The sequence below is a fragment of the Suricata suricatta genome, chromosome 7, assembly GCF_006229205.1.
Source record: "Suricata suricatta isolate VVHF042 chromosome 7, meerkat_22Aug2017_6uvM2_HiC, whole genome shotgun sequence".
Lineage (NCBI taxonomy): Eukaryota > Metazoa > Chordata > Mammalia > Carnivora > Herpestidae > Suricata > Suricata suricatta.
The window spans coordinates 118,422,485-118,441,930 of NC_043706.1; the positions used below are offsets into that span (position 1 = coordinate 118,422,485).

At 43.0% G+C, this 19,446-nt stretch overlaps 1 protein-coding gene across 3 annotated transcripts; it reads right to left on the reverse strand.

Moving 5' to 3' along the window:
• Positions 1-1,335: 1,335 nt before the first annotated feature.
• IL20RA (interleukin 20 receptor subunit alpha) lies at positions 1,336-17,210 on the reverse strand. 3 transcript variants are annotated; one of them, XM_029944284.1, is made up of 7 exons: positions 17,093-17,210; positions 10,101-10,279; positions 8,489-8,664; positions 7,783-7,927; positions 4,435-4,574; positions 2,023-2,223; positions 1,336-1,731 (listed from the first exon to the last, which is right to left on the reverse strand). In XM_029944284.1, the coding sequence occupies exons 1-7, from the start codon at positions 17,167-17,169 to the stop codon at positions 1,429-1,431; spliced, it is 1,221 nt and encodes a 406-aa protein (XP_029800144.1). In that variant the 5' UTR covers positions 17,170-17,210; the 3' UTR covers positions 1,336-1,428. The 3 variants fall into 3 exon arrangements, with proteins under 3 accessions (XP_029800144.1, XP_029800143.1, XP_029800145.1); XM_029944283.1 differs by having other exon boundaries at positions 1,336-2,223; positions 17,093-17,207; XM_029944285.1 differs by lacking the exon at positions 10,101-10,279 and having other exon boundaries at positions 1,336-2,223; positions 17,093-17,162.
• Between the last annotated feature and the right edge of the window lie 2,236 nt (positions 17,211-19,446).

Below are 19,446 nucleotides of genomic sequence, written 5' to 3' on the forward strand. Positions count from 1 at the left end.
AGAGGGAGACACAGAATCCGAAGCAGACTCCAGGCTCTGAGCTGTCAGCACAGAGCCCAATGCAGGGCTCAAACCCACGAACCGTGAGATCATGACCTGAGCCGAAGCCGAATGCTTCACCGACTGAGCCACCCAGGCGCCCCAGAGTTTAATTTTCTAGGCGAATGGTAAAGGAGATGGGACTAGTTACTGGAAATTAAGTAGGGTGGTATTGTTTTATAATATATTTTATTTTTCTTACAGTACATTGTGTCAAATTTTAATACATTCTCCTTTACATATTTCTTTAACTTCTTCCTTTTGTATATCCTTGTTTGTTTATTGATTTTAAAATTATTGATTTTAAAATTATGTAGGTAGGGATATTCATTCATACATACTCCAAGGAATCTTTGAGGCATTGCTCATTCAAATAGAATATTTCATAGAATAATAGTAACCTAGTGTTTTAGCTGCTAATTATGTTTCAATTTACAGATGACATATCTTTTTAAGGACATATTTCCAGGGGTACCTGGGTGACTTCATTGGTTAAGTGTTCTCCAACTCTTGACCTCAGCTCAGGTCTTAATTTCAGGGTCATGAGTTCAAGCCCTGTGCTGGGCTCTGCGCTGGACGTGAAGCCTACTAAAAGAAAAAGGAAAGAAAGAAAAAAGAAAAAAGACACATTTCCAGATATAAATGTATTGTTCTATCACAAAAGGTGGCATTTTCTTTCAGGTTAGTCCCTTCTAAAAAGTATCTACTAAGTTATTGAGAGGCCTTTTTCTAACTACAAAACCATAATAACAATTTATGTTTACACTTCCAGAAGTTCTCACAAAATATTAATATGGCCACTTAAAGTAGCCAAAAGTGTGTAATATCAAGAAGGTCCATGCCCGATTTGTTCACTCTGAACTTGGGTAATTATGATTGGGGTCCTTAAATGTGACCAGCTTACCAACTTACCACCAACTTAGTGGTATTTGTATGCTTTAATTATTTCATCGCTCTTACCATAAACCAAATTCCAAAAAAAGAGTAGTACTTATAAAATGCCTGGTCTTCATGAAATACTCTTCTACAGTGCTATACACTTGTTAGATGCCTGGAAAAATAACTGCAGGAGTTGGCTTGTTACAAAATAATAAACGGAGAGGCCATACAAAGCACACTCACCTGAAAGAATTCTTTATCCAATTTGGCAAGCATTTTTGAATGCCTACAAAGCAGTGGCCGGCCACTGAATTCCAGGTGCCCCCACCCCTGTAAGAGACCTGCACCCCTGACCCAACCCCCACACGAGGCAGGATGAAACCTGTGCTGTGAGAGCAGAGAAGAAATAAGTACTTCTCACTGACAAACCTGAGTAATATTTATTTTCCAGTCACTTGTATGTTTGCACCCATGTGCCTTGTAGGGGTGTGGTAGAGGGAAGTTTGGGTTTCAGTCTTCCATTTGCACATAGAGTCCCCATTCCTCCATGAATTTCAGGAGATAGGTTTCATTTTCTTCCGACGGCTTGTCTGGAGGCTGCTCCTCATACAGTCTAGACAGAAGGCCCTGCTCCACGAGCTTCTTGGACTCAGGATGCTTGCCTCTCTCTGAGTCCTGTTCCAAGCTGGAGAAGGCCGGTATGCACAGCCTGCCGGTCTGAGGGTCCCAATCCACCAGTGTGGTCGACGGCTCTTCCTCTGGCTCCTCCTCCGTGTCCACGGGCTCCTGCAGCAGCTGGTCCAGGTCTCGGAGCTGAGGGGCATACGAATACAATGGCATTTGGGGGATCCCGTCTGCCAAAGCCACCTGCTGCTCAAAGAATGTTCCTTGGAGGGACACCTCCTCCTGCAAATCGAGCTCCTGACCTCCAGGCCCCACACAAACCTGGGCTGTTCTTAGGTCATATTCGTATTCAACAGCCGCCGCATCTCTGGGTATTGCTCTGCCTGGGGTCTCTTGCTGGGTTAGGGAAGTGCCCTGGGTGGTTCCCTCAGAGTCCCAGGAAATGTTCATCAGATGTGAAGCATACCCTATGTGTTTCACCTCCGTTTCCCCCTCACGTGGCCGCTGCTCCTCGCTGGGCTCATCCATGTCCCACACCTCGTTGCTTTTTTCCATGCCATTTCTCATATCCTTATGAGGAACGTTAGAATCCTCCAAAATATTGAGGGTGATAAAATTAATCACGATTTTTTCAGCAGGGACAAAGAATCTTTTGTCAAATTCATTTCCATAAATCAAAATCTATAAAGAGAGAAGAGAATGATTTTTACCTTTTCACTTGATAGAGACAAGAAAAACAGCTGTTAAGTAGAACTTATACTGTCATCAGATAGTTTTAAAAACCTATTCTTACCCACTCGTGGAAGTGAAAGTTATTCTTGGAAAAAACAGAAAGCCTCATTCACATGCAGGCAAGAGACCCAAGACATGAAAAAGGCATTGGAATTAAAAAGTAGTTCCCTGGACAAGTGCTCATCTGGCCCCAGGACTAGGGTGAGGCTATGCCTTTCCCTAACTGGCTGAGCGAGTTCAGGGGAGGTTTTTAATTTCTGGAGCCTCAGTTTTTAGCTCTGTAAAATCAGAATTTCTGCCACGTGAGAAGCGGCGAGGACTGAGTGAGATCATTTTGAAATTCCTTTGTTAATTATGGCTGATGACGTATTTCTTAGCGATGGTTCCCCGGGTTACCAGCCCTGTGGCGGATGCACTCCGGACATGAGCTGTGGGTGGGCGTGAAAACTGCACGTAAAAAAAGAAAGACGCACATGAGTAGCGATGGTTTTACTCATTCCCCAGATACCACTCTAATCACAGTATAATGAGGCCAAAAAGGGAAATTCATCTGCCTGTTTATGGCAGATAGAGAAACTCTAAATTGTGTCAGGAAAACTGGTTTGATATGAAAATTGTGCCAGGGGATATGTGGAAGGCGCCTGGTTAGATGGCCAGTCATGAGGAATGGGACAGTCCTCATTGTCCGCCCCACGATGTGATTCCATTTAATGTTACAAAATAAGACATTCAGGGGCGCCTGAGTGGCTCAGTTGGTGGAATGTCCAACTCTTGATTTCAGCTGAGGTCATGATTCCAGGGTTGTGGGATTGAGCCCCATGTTGGGCTCCGCACCGAGCCTCATGCCTAAGACCCATCCCCACTCCCACTTTGCTCCCTCCCCCTCTCCCTCTGCCCTACCCCGACTTGCTTGCATGCACTCTCTCTTAAAAAAAAATAAGAGCCAAAATATGACATTCAGCCTCTTTTTTTTTTAACCAATTTTTGGTTTCAGAAAGCCACCTGTGATCAATTCTCTTATGAATCTTCCTCCCAGAAAAGTCTCCCTGTGCCATTAGAAAGCTAACTCTGAAGTCTAAATGCAGGCAGGATAATAGAAACATTCAAAAACCAACTAACACATGCACTGCACACACGTATCCATTGTGCATGTGTGAACATATATTTTAATAATATGCAAAGGAATCATTTGATCATTAAGATATGCCCAGCCTTTCAGAACCCCCAGCACACAGTCCAGAAGCATAAGGTTTCGCCCTTCTATTTTCTTTCTCCCCTTGCTGTGAATGATTGTGCTGACCATTTTCCTCCTAAACGTGTTGCCACTCCATGCCTGTCTCTGGCCCTACCTCCCACTTTTCTCTTCTAGACTCTCCCCTGGCCTCCTCTGGACCACTGCCCCAGCCTCCTACCTGCTCTTCTCATTTCTAGACTTACTCCCTCCAAAGTTGTCTGAGACCCACCATCCAGCTGGATCTTAAACACGATATTCACCATGATGCTCCCTACTCAGAACCCTATGGAGACTTCTCTTTGCCAACAGAATGTAGAGCCCAAGCTCCTTAGAGTAACACCCGATCCTCCTGCTCCCTGGCCCTAACACCCCCTCTCCACTTTTGCTTCTTAGTTCCTCATCAGCAACCGTATGGCTCAGCAAGATCATGAGGTTTTTCCAAACATCTGCTCACATTGGTCCCTGCTGGTTTCTGGGCTAGCAGTAGGTGCCCTAACTCTTACTCCCTGTTCATAACCAGGGAAGGGCATAAAGCTTCTCCTGGACCCCAGCGTGGGGTCCGGTGCCCTGTCTATCTCTAGAGTCCTCAGTGCCTGCTTTCATCTTAGCCTTCATGTATCATTTTCAAATTCTAGTCCTCATCTGAACTTGAACGTCTGGAAGGGCCTGGATCATGACTTTATCTGTGTACCTCAAGACCTGGTTGAATCTGCTCATGAAACCTAAACTTTTTGTCAAAGCTGAGGAATCTCTCTCTTTGGTTATGTTACTGAGTTAATCTAGTACCAAAAGAGTTTTTCTTAAATTAATTAATTCTTTAATCTGACTCTGCTTATAAAAGGAATGTGTCTATTTCAGAGCCTCCTTTTCTACTCTGCTGAAAGTGAATTGTTATAATGTCTCCTGTCACACTTTTAAGCACTCACCAAATTTGCTGGGTGTTTCTCTTTTCCAACATGGATATATCTGTACATGGAGTAGCCCATCACAGAAAAAATAAACATGGCAATGGATATGGGCAAAACATACCAGAAGATGATTTTAACCTTCAATGCTGATGTCTGATCTGTGAAAAAAAAAAAGCAGAGGGAAAGATAGTTGTGATGCGGTGTGGTGGGAAAACACTGGCAATGTCAAGAGGCTTTGGGCCAATTACTTACATTTAGGAATTCAGTTTTTTCATGTATTAATTGAGAAGCTTGAACCAGACATGATAAGGGGTCTCAGAATTCTTACTCTCTGACAATAGGTGGTGTTAAGGCGTCATTTGGACTTGTCACAAACGTTTACAGCACAGATGCCTTAACAACCCAGCCAGCAGGCAGGCCAGCATTTTATGCCTAGCTATGAGATTCACGCTGGTTCTTATCTCTGAAGCTAAGTGTGTCTAACATTCGGACAACTCATACCCTTTAAACCAAACAACAACACCCTCTTGATAAGATCCCGTCAAGCTGCCCCACTTTTCCATGTACTCATTTGACTCAGTCTTTTCCATATATTCAGACATGAATGCATGGCATCCTCTTCTACGTTACTAACAGAACCGTCCTTGGGTGGGTGGCCTGACTTTCTGGGTAGGTCTGGAGCTTGGGATGTGTGTAGAGAGGTGGCTGAGCTGGCGTGTGCTGAGGACGGCAGCGACTCCTTTCCTGGCCCTGTTGTGCTGTGGGTTCATGATGGATGACGGTCCACAGGGGACTGGAAAGACCTGGTGAATAGCTTTTGAGGAAGCAGTCCTGGCCCACCATTAGTCGGACTGTACAGTTGTGAACAGGGCTCCTTGCACTCCTGTAGGATACTGGAAGTTGTGAGCAGTGATTTTCTGTGCCAATTTGGCTAATTCCTGGTACCCAGCTATTTGGTGAGATAGTCTACACATTTCTGTGAAGGCATTTTTAGATGAGATTAGCATTTAAATTCATAGATTGAGGGGCACCTGTGTGGCTTAGTTAAGCGTCTGACTTCAGTTCAGGTCATGATCTTGCAGTCTGTGAGTTTGAGCTCTGCACTGGTCTCTGTGCTGACAGCTCAGAGCCTAGGGCCTGCTTCAGGTTCTGTGTCTCCCTCTCTTCCTGTCCCTTCCCCACTTATGTTCTGTCTCTCTCTCTCTCAAAATAAATAAATATAATAAAAAAGTTAAAATAAATTAATAGACTTGAGTAAAGCAAATTAATGTAAAGATTGAATCTTTATAATGTGGGTGGGCCTTATCCAATCAGTTGAAGGCTTCAATAGGAAAAACAGTGATCACTTCAAGAAAGAGAATTCTGACAGCAGATTACTTTCAGACAAGAACTAGAACATCAACTCTTCCTTGGATATCCAGTCTGCTGGATTACCCAACATATTTTGAGCTTATCAGCCTCTACAATCATGTGAGCCAACTCCCTAAAGTAAATCTTTCTCTTTCTCTCTCTATATCTATATCAATATATCCAGAGATATATAGAGATATAGATAGGGGTTCTGATGAATAGAATCAGAGTGTCATGGGAGCTCTCTAATCTATACAGATGTTTGGCTACTCTTGATGCTTAGGCCTGAGACAAAGTAGCAAAGTCACAATCTAGTTAAATATATTAAAGACTGGAAATAGAAGTGTCATGGACAATGAGGGTAGTTGACAACAGCCAGTGGAAAAATGTCCAGGTCAGGGGTCCAAAGGCAGGCTCTTCCACCCCAAACAATTCCTGAGGAGCACATCTGCCCTCAGGTCCACACAGAAGGATGCCAATAGCACAGTGCAGATGTTCAGGTTGGTCGAGAATCGCCTGCCCCTCCGTCAGGCTACACAGTTCAGTCTAGTCCTCTTAATATAATCTCTAGTCTCTGGACTGAACTTACCCCAGTCAAAAAACACCGTGACGACAATGACTGATGGCACTTAGAATGCAACAGCATGTTTGCCATGATAAGCCTAATAAATGGTATCCATATTTTAGGGACTGGGGGACTGTGGAGAGCAGAAAGGTTTTTCAAAGAACGGTCCCCAAAGAGGTCGTACAGCTGGGATGCCATGGAAGAGGTTGGACCCTGAAATGATGCCTCATTATTTAGTTACCTTTCTTAGACTAGGGAGAGAGGTGGCTCCACCTCTTACCGGGAAGGATTTAATTGAATCTTTGCATGAGCTGCTCTAACTCTGCCAACTGCTTAAATGATCTCCCCCGGAAATTCATTCCTACCACCTGGCCACTGATCAAGCTCTTTGTAAACAGAGCACTTTTTCCAAATACAAAGATGATTTTTCAATCTGCTTTGTTTTGCCTTTTGCTTATGTAGCATTTCAGTTTTATTTGACACAGGACAGATCGCCCTTCGTTTTAAAGGGGAAGGCAGGGTAAGGATGGAGATTCAAAAATAATGCTTTTTACTTCGGATGTGTGCTCACAAAATCCCCCTTTCATTCCACGGGATGGTTTCATCTTGCAGTGCGGGTGGCGGGAGGGAGGGGGAAAGCAGGGCTCCTGTCACCCTTGCCATCCCAGAGCTGGCAATGGGACTGGGTGAGGGGAAAAGGTGTGACACCTGTCCTAGGCTAGCGTGTTTAGAAGAAGAAAAGGGAAGAATAATGGATAAAGAGCCATTTGATGAGGGTAAACGTTCAAGTTTTGAGTTCAAGCTCCTCGTAACTTTGGGGAGGAGTGAGTAGACAGATGTCAAGCTCCAAACTCTGCGTCTCCTAACAGGAATGACAGTCTGCAGCCAAGTTCAGAAAACATGAGAAGAAGACAAAAGGAAGGAGAGAGAGGCAATGGGAAGGGAGTAACTGTCGATCTGCTGATCCCGGAGCCTCGCGCAGCCAATGAGTGACATCTGGATACAATTTGCACAGCCTGTCATTTGCATTCCTGAGGGAGAGCAAAAGCTGTGTCTTCAAGTGTTTTAGGATAATGTTTTGTTTCTCGCAATGAAATTTGATGTTGAAGACCACAGAACTTGTATTGATGAAAGTAATTGCAAAAAAAAAAAAAAAGACATGTAAAAATTCTTGATTGTTATTATCCCACAGAAGAGACTTGTTGGCAGCGGACACCAAGGAACAGGTGCTGAGGGTTCCCCAGGGGGTGCAAACACACCCTTCCCGCCGCCGGCCAAGTCCAACGGCAGAGTCCCAGGCTGCTCAACCCAGTTCTGGTGAAGGTGGTTTCTGCCTTTGTCTCAACTTGTTTCTGGTAGACACAGGTTGGTCAAAACCTTGTTTATAACCACCATCCTTCTCCTTTTATCAGATCTCCCTCCTCAGCCCCGCTGAGATTCCTTAAGCTTACCTTTCCGAGTGCGCACGCACCGCTTCTCAGAAGGCCGAGCCAGGCGCGGAGGCCCAGGGACGAAGGACTCCACGCGCACGCAGTACAGAGTGTCCGGCTCCAGCCAGCTGAGCACCAGCGTGCGGTTGGTCACACACTGCGACCACTAGGGCAGAGGATTGCAACCGGCAGTTAGAGCCGCGGAACTCCAGCACCAACACAGGCGGATAGCTCTCGGGGGAAGTAAAACACTGAAGGACCCCCAAGTCCTTTATCATGACAAGCTTCCCTTCAGCAACAACTTTAAAATACCCCTTCCCCTTAGCTCAGCAGAGCGCGGTCAGGAAATGGACCCATTCTGGGGGACATTTCTAAATACTAACACATGAATGGAGTTCTTAATCAGCCTCCTCCTATGCTCTTGCTGACATCTTTGTTTTGTTTGTGGAGAGTGACTGACAGATGTTACGCAAGTAAAAGCTCTCCGTCAAAGTGAGGCGGACAGTTGTTTTCCGTCCAATAGGAACATCACACCCCATGAATAGAGAGTCTCTGTAATGGAAATCTGAAGGAAGTTCTTGAGATTTCTCCAGATAAGCTTCAACTGCATCATGTATGGTATCTTTTTTGAATACTGCATCTTCTCAGATTCACACGCATCAGCCTGCCCGTTCTGGCATTAGCTGAGAAAAGTGACACTGATTATATGCCCCGGTTCCAGGCTTACCGTTTTGTTAGACTTAGCATTATAAACGGACACATTGTACTTCAGATTAGAGTAAATCTGTTGCATGGAAATAGAACTTTCTTCTGGATTTCTCTTCCACTTCTCTGGAGCCGTCAGAACAATAGAAATGGATTTCTCGTCTGTAGACAAAGCAACCTCTGGGGGGCCGATTTGTGCTTAAAGGGGAGGGGAGAGGGAACAGTCATGTTCAGAGGTAGAAATTGCCATGGATAAAGCTACAATATAATCCTGCGGGGATCAAAGCCCTACAGTCCACCTCTTAGTTGAGATGACTCAGAATACCTTAGGGCGGGCCCAAGTTCCGCTCCATCTTGAAATGATCATTTCACACACCCTGACACCACATTAAGACAGAATATTCAAGTGGTGTGTTTACCTAGTTCCTAGTCACATGGATAAACAGATGGAAAATAGAATTAAAAGTGTTTACAACACTCCTATGGCATCAACTGAAAAGTTGGTGATAAATAACATCAATATGAACTGTTAGTGGTCAAAATCAGACATGGAGGAATGAACCACTATTAAAGACTTTTGAAGAAGCACATGGGGGATCTCAGTCAGTTGAGTTTCTGACTCTTGATTTTAGCTCAGGTCATGATCTCATAGTTTGTGAGATCAAGCCCTGTATCAGGCTCAGCACTGACAGTGGGGAGCCTGGTTGGGATTCTCTCTCTCCCTCTCCCTCTTTCCTTCCCCTGCTTTCTCTCTCTCTGTTTCTTTCTCTCTTGAAATAAATAAATTTAAAAAAAAGGGAAAAGACCTTTGAAGATGTGATTGGAATGATCTAGAACAGATGTTCTCAAACTTTTACCACAAAGGTCCAGACAGGAAGTGTTTTAGGCTTTATAAGCCATATGAACTTTGTTGTAACTATTATTTATATAAATGTAAAAATCATTCTAAGCTCTTGGTCTGTAGAAAAATGGAAAGTGGTAGTGCTGCACTTGGTCCGAGGGCATAGTTTGCTGACTCTGATCTAGAAGATTCCCAGAGGAAAGGCTCCAGCTCCAGGACTCAGGCAACACTTACACATATCATTACGGCAGCTCTGAGTGGGTCCTCTACACCTGAGTCGGCCACAGAACAGGAGATGGAAACATTTAAAAAGCAAATATCAGGAAGATGCTGCCTTAAGTCTGAGTTCCACCCACAAAGTACATCATCACACTACCAAATTTCTAACATAAAGAGACTTAGTTTGGCAGTCAGAACGATCTTGAATCAATCTTGTGGACTTAGCGCCATGGTTTATAAACCTACAGCAGTTTAAAAAATCTGTCAGTTCCTCAAATTTCATAGTCCCCACTAAATAATCAAACAAAATTGAACTTTGATAATATTGGCATCTAGCGTTAATTTTGGACCTGGGAGAGATCCTAGTAATGACTGAGCCAACCTTCTCATTCTAAAGATGAAACTGGGATCCAGCGAGGTGAACGCCTTAGGCTGGCCGTTCACGAGCTGAGGGGCAGAATCACAGCCACGCAGAGCACTGGTTCTCGGGCGGGGCCGTCCACGAGTCCAAGGCTGTATACTCGAAGGGCAGATGAACTCGATATACGTGTTGATAGACAATTGTGTTACTTACTCTCTAAGAATGGATAGAATCGTCCGGTTTCTGCCCATTTGGAACAATTCGTTTCCCAAATGGCCTTAACTTTGGCATAATATTGGTGTTCGTAATCAGAAGTTTCCACAGAGAGATCACAGCAGGTCCGGCTGATATTTCTACATTCAGATTTATTCAGCCATTTTTTTTGCCCATATCTGCTGAGAAAGACACTGAGTTAATAACACAAGGTTCCCTCTGTGCTCTACAATTGGGAAAATAAAACCAGTCGTTATAGAAAACTGAATGGAAGTTAAGGCCTTCTCTTCAGAACAACAAAAGTGCCTGTCATGGAGATAAGAAAGAATCAATGTTTGCTGCTGGCAATTTTTTTCATTAGCTGTCAGGAGCAGGAGTCAGAGTTTCTGCAATTACCTTTCTTTTCTGTGAATTATAATGTGAACAGTACATTTTGAAAACAAGTATTTTATTATTATTCTTGGGTTACTGTACAAATTCTAGGTATTGTGTGATCAATTCTTTTAGTAATTATCTATATAAATTTTTAGTCCACCTGCCTATAAAGGTCAATTTGATGGGTTGTTTTAAGAAAAATTAGTCATTATTTTTCTTGGAAGAAAAATTACCTTGACATTCCCATAAACTTTAAAAATCTACTTGAGGGGCCCCTGGGTGGCTCAGTCGGTTAAGTGTCCAACTTCGGCTCAGGTCATGATCTCACGGTTCGTGGGTTCAAGCCTCACGTCAGGCTCCGTGCTGACAGCTCAGAGCCTGGAGCCTGCTTCCGATTCTGTATCTCTCTCTCTGACCCTCCCTTGCTCATGCTCGCTCGCTCTCTCTCTCTCTCTCAAACATAAACAAAACATTTATAAAAAAAAATCTACTTGCTATTGAGGGTTCTAGAGAAAATTCACTAGGTTGGAGGGCTTGCCACAGTAATTCCAGTGATGATGACGACAGGGACAAGGCTGTTTCCTTTAGTAAAAACATCAAACGTATATCAAGGAGGCAGGGGGAAATATTTTTAGCACTTTTCAGGTGGGAGAGACTGAGGCATAGAGAGATTAAGTGACCTTGGAGGAGCCAGTGGGAGGCAATGAAGGGATTAATACAGCAGGTTGGGGTTCTGGAAAGCTGACTGGTGTAGGGTGGTGTATGCAGTGGCTTAGGAGTGGCAGCCTGGGGGGCTGTGGAGAGGATACTGCAGTGGTCCAGGTGGAAAACGTTGGTGGCTTGGACAAGAGCAGTGGTGGTACAAGAAATGACAGGACAAAAGGAGGAAATGTTGGGAGCCAAGACTTGATCATAGAGGGGAAGTAAGAGAGGAGGGAGATGAAGATGTTCAGGATGATGTCTCTTTTCTGTCTGGGACAGAGGTAACGTTTACCAAGATAAGGAATACCGAAGAATGGGTTTGAGAATGGGGAGGAGGGATGGGAGGAAGGATGACAAGTTCAGTTTTTGCCGTGTTGAACTTCAGGTATGTGAAAGATATCCAGGTGCAGATGCCCCGGAGGCCCTGGGGCTGAGGAAAGGGGTGGGGGGTGGGAGGCAGTGATTTTGAAACCAGTGGTACAAAACTGCTCTGAAGGCATGGGCATGTATGAAATTATCATGGAGAAAAAGAAAAGCCCAAGATAAAATTCCAGGATCATCAGGATTTAAAGTTTGGATACAAAGTACAGTTGGAAAAAGCAGCTAAAGAGGAAGAAGGAGAAAGAGACATCATAGAAGTCAAGCAAGCGCATGTCTTGAGAACAAAGAAATGCTAACATTATCAAGTGTTGCGGAAGTTTAAGGGTATTGTCTCTTTTCAGAATATGGTGACAGATTCCTGAAAGCAAATGTCTCCTGTTGCCTAAGTACCATACCCACCGGAAGACATTAGAAATACAGTTCAGATCCTGTTGACCAACCTCTCCAACAAGTGGTCACTATTGTCTAAGAGTTTTCATACCGTTTTTTGGCTGTGAGCCACAAAAAGAAATCTGTTTTAGGGGGCACCCGGGTGGCTCGGTTGGTTAAGCCTCCAACTCTTGATTTCAGCTCAGGTCATGATCTCACAGTTTATGGGATTGTGTCCTGTGTCTGGTCCTGTACTGATAGCCTGCTTGGGATTCTCTCTCTCCCTCCCTCTTTCTCTGCCACTCCCCTGCATGTGCACACTCTTTCTCTCTCTCAAAATAAATAAACATTAAAAAAAAACATTTTATACTATGACCCAGCTCACATAAACATACATATATTTAACCCACTAAAACAAAGGTTTTATATGATAATACTTAAACTTGACGACATGCCATGAATTCAGTTATTTTCCCTTCCAATCCTCTTCACACCATTCCAGTCCTTTCCGTTAAAAATATGCTAGTTATGCCCCTCAAAATTGATTTCATGGTCCATCAACAAGTCTTGACTTATGTAGGTTTAAAAAATATTGCCATTACCAATTTGATGCTTTCTCCTCTGTTGGGAGCCGCCAAGTTTTCTGGCTGCCTCAGGCAAGGATATTTGCTCTCCAGGGAGTACGGAAAAAAACAAGATTTGCATCTGGAGCTGGAGATTGCCATTTCCTGGCCCAAATAATTTTGGCGACTGTCTTGCTGCGCCAGATGTAGATTTGGCCAAGGTTCACAAAAGATCAAAACCGCATTTTGGATTATTCAGTGCTAGCTCCCCCTCCCCAACATTGCAGAGGCAAGTCTGGGCGCTTCTTTTGATATTCATTTGACTCTGTTACCTGGCAACCAACCTGGGTCAGTTCTCCGCCCCAAATTCTATATAAGAGTGAATTATTTTCTAAATAAAAGACAGAGGCTTGATCGGAAACCGTGTGCTGTCTTCACTCTCTGCGTCTCCCCTCTCCTGCCCTGTTTTCTCTCCCTCCCTCAGGAAAAGAACCCGCGAGGATTTTCTGCCCTGCTGGCCGGGGCGACAAGACAATTGGCGCCTCAACGCGGGGCTCACTGGTCGGCCAAGACACTCCTCAAACTCCCTTACTCTTCAAGGGCAGGGCTACTTCGGGTGGAGGAGAAGATACTCTTTCCCAGATGTTGGACAATATGCTTTGTAAGTCTTACAAACTGATAGGCCTGATCACTCAAAGAATACTCTAGTACCGATGTTCATGCATGGCCAAAAGTCATGTGGGGCCCTCAGTGGTCTCTGACTATTTTCTGATAATGGCAGGGAATGCTTATTAGTTCTGGGACTGCTGCTTAGGATTGGCATGCTTTATCCCATTTAATTATCCTAATGACCCTAGGAGGTAGGTGCCATTATTTTCACAATCTTGTACAGATGAGGAAACTGAGAATAGGGACTGCTCAAAATTATATGACTAATCACAGGTGTATCTGAGATTTGAACTCTTCCCTAATGCCAAAGCTCCTGTTTTTAGAACTACACTGCATATTTTCTTCATTAAATTGTTTTGGCAGATCTAATTAACATTTGTTAAAATTTAATCTCTTACCTGGAAACGAACTTCACTCAAAAGGGTAAAAGGCATAATATGTAACCTGCCCAAGGTTACCTGGCTGGGTTCAGAGCCTAGCTACAAACCGAGGACTGTTGACCTTGCTGCGGAGCTTGGAGCCCCGTCGGTGACATACATTACCCTGCAGTCCTGTCCATCTTGCACATGCGCAGGCATGTAAGGCCTCTAACACGGCAAGTTTCTTTTAAAATATTCACTTTTGAAAGTTGTACCATCTAAACTATTTGCTCTCTCAAAGCAGTGATGACTCTGCCTACTTTTTTGTTATGCTTTTCTGGATCAAATGAACATGTAAAGGCCAGAGCAAGCTTTTTGCTCCACCTAATAGAAAAAAAGGCCAGGGCATAACCAAGAGCCATTTCTCTTTGCAGAGCGATGTCTTCTTTCCTAGAACACAGCTTCCAGAGAAACTCCTTGAACATAAAAGTGAGATTCTGGATAACTGAAGTCATTGTGCATAGCAGCTGAAATATTTCACTGCCTTTAGTGGTCAGAATATTTTTTCCAAAGACAAAAATGGCTTTGTTCTCTTTTTTTTGTAAATGTGATTTAAAAATAATTTTTTGGTGTTTATTTTTGACAGAGAGACAGAGTACAGGTGGGGAAGTGTGGGGCAGAGAAAGGGAGATGCAGAATCTGAAGCAGGCTCCAGGCTCTAAGCTGTCAGCACAGAGTCCAACGTGGGGCTCAAACTCACAAACCACGAGATCATGACCTGAGCCGAAATTGGGCGCTTAACCGACTGAGTCACCCAAGCGCCCCTAAATGTGATTTTTTTTAACTCAAACAATCAGAAAAATCTAATCAAGAAAGATAAAAAAAAAAATCACCCTAAACCTATTACTCTAAAAACATTAGGCATACATGATTCTGAATGTCTCATTATGCTTCTCTATGCACACAGGAATGATTAGATGACTGAACACAGAGACAATAACTAGATTATAGCACGAATATCGTTTTAATCAAAGTTGTAAATTTGACTTGACTTGAACTTTAATAGAAAAAAATTGAAGCGGAAGTAAAGGAATTGCTGTGGTTTAAATGTTTCATGACCACAGGAGATGCTAGTTCCCAAAAGATCTTTTAAATTGAGAAAATAGTTTCTGAAAAATATTGGGAGTTTAGTTATTAAGGTGATGAAATATTTTCATTTTAGATCACATGTAATGGCTTCCTGCTATGAAAGTCAGTATGTTTAAAGTTTCCCCTACCTCCTAAAGTTCGATAACTACATTTCCCATCACTATTTAGTCTTAGCTCTTCGCTCAGATGGTTTCAGTGTGTTTACCAGTCTTTTCGTGATGACAAATGATGCTGTCAGTACTAAGTTCTTCATCCAGGCTCTTCTTTATCTCTGTCGGGCAGACATCTTTAGTCAGTCGTTTTCTCCCCCTCAAGAAGGTCTCAAGAGAACGCCATCCTGAGATCTCACTTGCTTGAAAATACATCTGGTAAACTTGACAAGAATCCCAGAACACACTATTTTTCCCTGAGAAGATGTTATCTCTGTCTTCTGTCGGGTGCAGCCAGACAGAAATCACCCCATTCCCCCTGCTCCGCCCCAGCTGAGTCCTGTTCTTGCTAGATCATCATAAGGTACTTCATTTTCTTAGTGTTCAGTAACCTCACCAGGGTATGTCTTCCAATGTTCTTATTACATTTTCCTAGACTGAGCATGCATTTATGATACGTAATTCCAGATAGTCATTATCACGTTTCAATTATTACTATCAGTTAGCTATAGGGTTTTCATCTCTATAAGAGTTTTATTTTCCCTAAGCTCTGCCCACTTGCCTTAAAAAAATTAGTTCTCATTTTAGAATTTCTTCTTTGACTGCTTGCTTTTCCTTCCTCCGTTCCTTTCTCTCTTCCCTTCCCTTTCCTTCCCTCCTTCCCCTCCCTTTTTCAATCCTCCTTCCTCCTCCCTTTTCTTTCCTTCCTTCCTCTCTTTTTTCCCCTCCCTCCCTCCCTCCCTCCCTCCCTTCCTTCCTTCCTTCCTTCCTTCCTTCCTTCCTTCCTTCCTTCCTTCCTTCTTTCCTTCCTTCCTTCCTTCTTTCCTTACTGTTAGAGACCATGTTGGGTAGGATTCAAACCATGAACAATCATTTGTCTGAATTTTTCTCCTTTTTCCATAAGAAAGCTTTTCAGAAACTTTTCACTTGTTGTCATTTCCTTCTCCCTCTTCCTTTCTCCTCCCTCTCCTCTTCCTCTTCCTTCTTCTTTTTGTCTTTCTCCCTCCCAGTAATTATGGAGAAATTCTGTGCCAGGATCTTTGGGACTAGTACTCTTTGAACAGGGCCAGCTATTTGCTGAATATTAAGTGAATGGGTATTGGAGTACAGGTAAGTCACATAACTGCTCTCCAAATCGTGTCATTCCCTGCGCTGGAGAGCCTGTCCACCCTCAAGTTTTGGAATGTGCCATGGGGCACATCAGTAAGGCCGTAGTCCCCCTCGGCTGCCTCCTGGCCATTGTCACCTTTCCTCCCTCCTGCACACACCTGACCCGGTGACGGGCCTGTACAGTGGGTATGTCACTTGAATCCCTTTCAGCTCCTCTGTCTCTGACATTCTGTGGTCCCCACCTGGGGCTCATGGGGACACTTCCTCAATATTTGGTGGTGGAAATCCTTAGATTCCACATCCTAAGAGTGTTAGGTAAACCTGTTAGTACTATGACATTGATTCTTGTAAAATTATTTTCTTCTGTTGAAGTTCAAGAAGGTTAGACACTTTCAGTGTTTGTGGTTGTTTTCCTTCAGATTTCATAGTATTTGGCTTGGGGTTTGACCATTTCCTCCGTTTCTTTGAGGATGGGCACTTCTATCTGTTTTGCATTCTTTCCTGCTTGCAATGACTTTTGAGGGGGGGATACAATGTGAAAATGTCCATTTGTTACTATTTTTAATAGGAAGAGCTAATGGCACAGAATTCTGCACTCACTTTCACTTCAAATTGTCGGTAATTACAGGGGCACCTGGGTGGCTCAGTCAGTTGGGCCTCCGACTTTGGCTTGGGTCATGATCTCACAGTTCATGAGTTCAAGCCTGCTTCGGGCTCTGTGCTGACTGCTCAAAGCCTGGAGCCTGCTTCAGATTCTGTGTCTCCCTCTCTCTCTTTTTCTGCCCTTCCCCTGCTCACAGGGTCTGTCTGTCTCTCTCAAAAATAAACAAAATTTTTTAATTGTCTGTACTTACAGTAAGTTTAGACATTTCAGAGATAATAGATTTCCTAGTTTGCTCAGCTGTAGAATAACATTTTGACCAACTTCTTTCCCTCATTTAAGTAACTTTCCCTGGCCTAGGCACCCAACGCTTCTATCTCCAAAAAGAAGTGTTTTTCTAATTTAATTTAACAGAACGTCCCAAGAAAATTTAGCATGAAATATATGAAACTTTTCTTTTCTCCAAATGCTTACTTAATACAACAGATGGTTTATCTTTGCACAGTTAATAGGTGTCTGAGTCTTATGTTTATAAATTAGCAAAAAGAAAAAAGAACCAACTTACATGAAATACTGCACAGTGTAAGTAAGTTCGGCTCCTTGTAGACCCTCTGGGGGACTCCACTGTAGGACATTCTTCATGTTTATGGACAAGAAGGTGATATTCGTAGGCCTAGGTAAACCACCAGAGACACAGAGAACTGAAAAAGGAGGAGAGAAGAACTGAGGTCTTAATGGAGCAAAAGGAAAACAAAGTCACTGTGGTAGATGGTCTGCAGGCATGGCCCCCACAAGCCACACCTTCCGGGACTCATGTCCTGTGTATTTCCTCCCAAACCTGAGCTGACCCCGTGGCTCACTTCAACCAACAGAAGGTGACAGAAAATAAGTTTAAGAAGGCCTGGAAACTTCTACTTTTGCCCTTTGGAAAGTCCTGAGCTGTCATGTAAAAAGCTGGGCTACACTCTGCTGGAGAAATCACACCAAGAGGCCACACAAGGAGGGAAGTGTTCAGTGGTCCCAGCAGACCCCACCTTTCCGACCAGGGGGCTGGAATGAAGCCACTGTGGACATTCTAGCCCCGTCTGCAGTTGACGGAAGCTGCACGAGAGACTCCAAATAAGACCAACAGAAGAGCCATCCCTCTGAGGTCCCGCTAACCCTCAGATTTGTGAGAAATAATAAACTGATTGTTTTAAACTACTAAATTTTGGGGTAATTTGTCATGCACCAGCAGATAACTGAAACAATCCATTTATTAGACACAGAAATAAAACTTAGGATAGATGGCCCTGAAAGGTTCAAGTTTGGAGGTTGCCATTAGGGGCGGTTTTACTAAAGTATGGAATGAAGCAATAATTAGAAAATACACCAGTGAAAGAAGACAATATATTTAACGAAAAGCTGATATTTTCACTAACTGTGCTCAAAGAAAACTAGGCTAGAGGACTCACTTGTAGAAGTTGTTTGTAGAGAAATTATAAAGAATTGAGTCACTCCCAACAAATTATCAAAGGACAAAAGGTAAGTGGAGGATAGTTTCTTATAAGAAGATGGTCATCCATTGGACAAATAAAACAAGGATGATCCTTGAATTAAAATAAATTAAAAAGATCATTGGTAACATGTATGAATCAAAATATTAATTTAAAATATTTGAGAGGCTCCTGAGTGGCTCAGTCAGTTAAGCATCTGACTCTTGATTTTGGTTCAGGTCATGATCTCACATTTCATGAGACTGAACTTCATGTCTGGCTCTGCACTGACCCTGCACAGCCTGTTTGGGATTCTCTGTCTTGCTGTCTCTCTCTGCCCCTCTCCCACTTGTATCCACACACACTCTCTCTATCTCTCAAAATAAATAAATGTTTAAGAAATTAATAAAATATAATATTGGAGAGATCACAAAGTCCTGGGTAATAAACAATCAGATTTTATAAACAACATATCAGAAATACACATATTTTAGTCATAGAACTTGGAGAATAACAAATTTTGACACTTCAACCCAAACTTAGGAAATGAAATTTAGCCTTGTCACCAAAGACTGGTTGATTCTTAGCTAAAATCCCATAATTCTTGTGTAAATTAGCTGGCACTAATGTCAGAGAAAGAAATTAGCTTTATCCTTGGGGTAATCCTTGGCTAAGATTAGGTCTATACAACATAACGTAATTCCACAAACCAAATCAAAAGAAAGAAAAAATCCGTTACTTCAGAATTAAATTTTGTCATACAACCCAATTTTGAAGCCAAAACAAGCTCTTTAACATGTAGCAGAGTAACCACACTACAGGTGGTCGAGTGTGTGTTTGGGTGTAGGTGCATGTGCTATATTTGTAATGGCTCTTACATTTAACCCCGATTATTTTTTAAAATATCTGTTTTATTTTTAAGAAGAAAGTTAAATACTCAAAAAGAAGCACTATCAGCTGATCGCTGTGTGTTTGAGTATGGCAGAGGTAGAGAGGCTCTCAAAAACTTCAGCTTGCCCAATGTCTGTCTTTGATTTCTAACTTTCTAACTCTTCGGAACTGCTGTATGTCAAATGGTATTGGCTTTTCTTCTGGAGATTATATGCCATGAATGATTATCTGTGATTTAGTGCTGCTCTGGCCATCAATAGGTTCTCATTTGTAATCAGATTTTGGAGGATGAAACAAAGAACATGGAAAGGCAATACCAGGAAATATAGTACTTCCCAACCCTTCAGAAATGAGGAACAATTTAATTGTTAATTTTTTTTTTACTGTTTTTATTTATTTTTGAGAGAGAGAGAGAGAGAGAGAGAGAGTGTAAGCAGGGGAGGGTCAGAGAGAGAGGAAGACACAGAATCTGAAGACAGGTTCCCGGCTCTGAGCTAGCTGTCAACACAGAGCCCAATGTGGGGCTCGAATCCACAAACCATGAGATCATGAC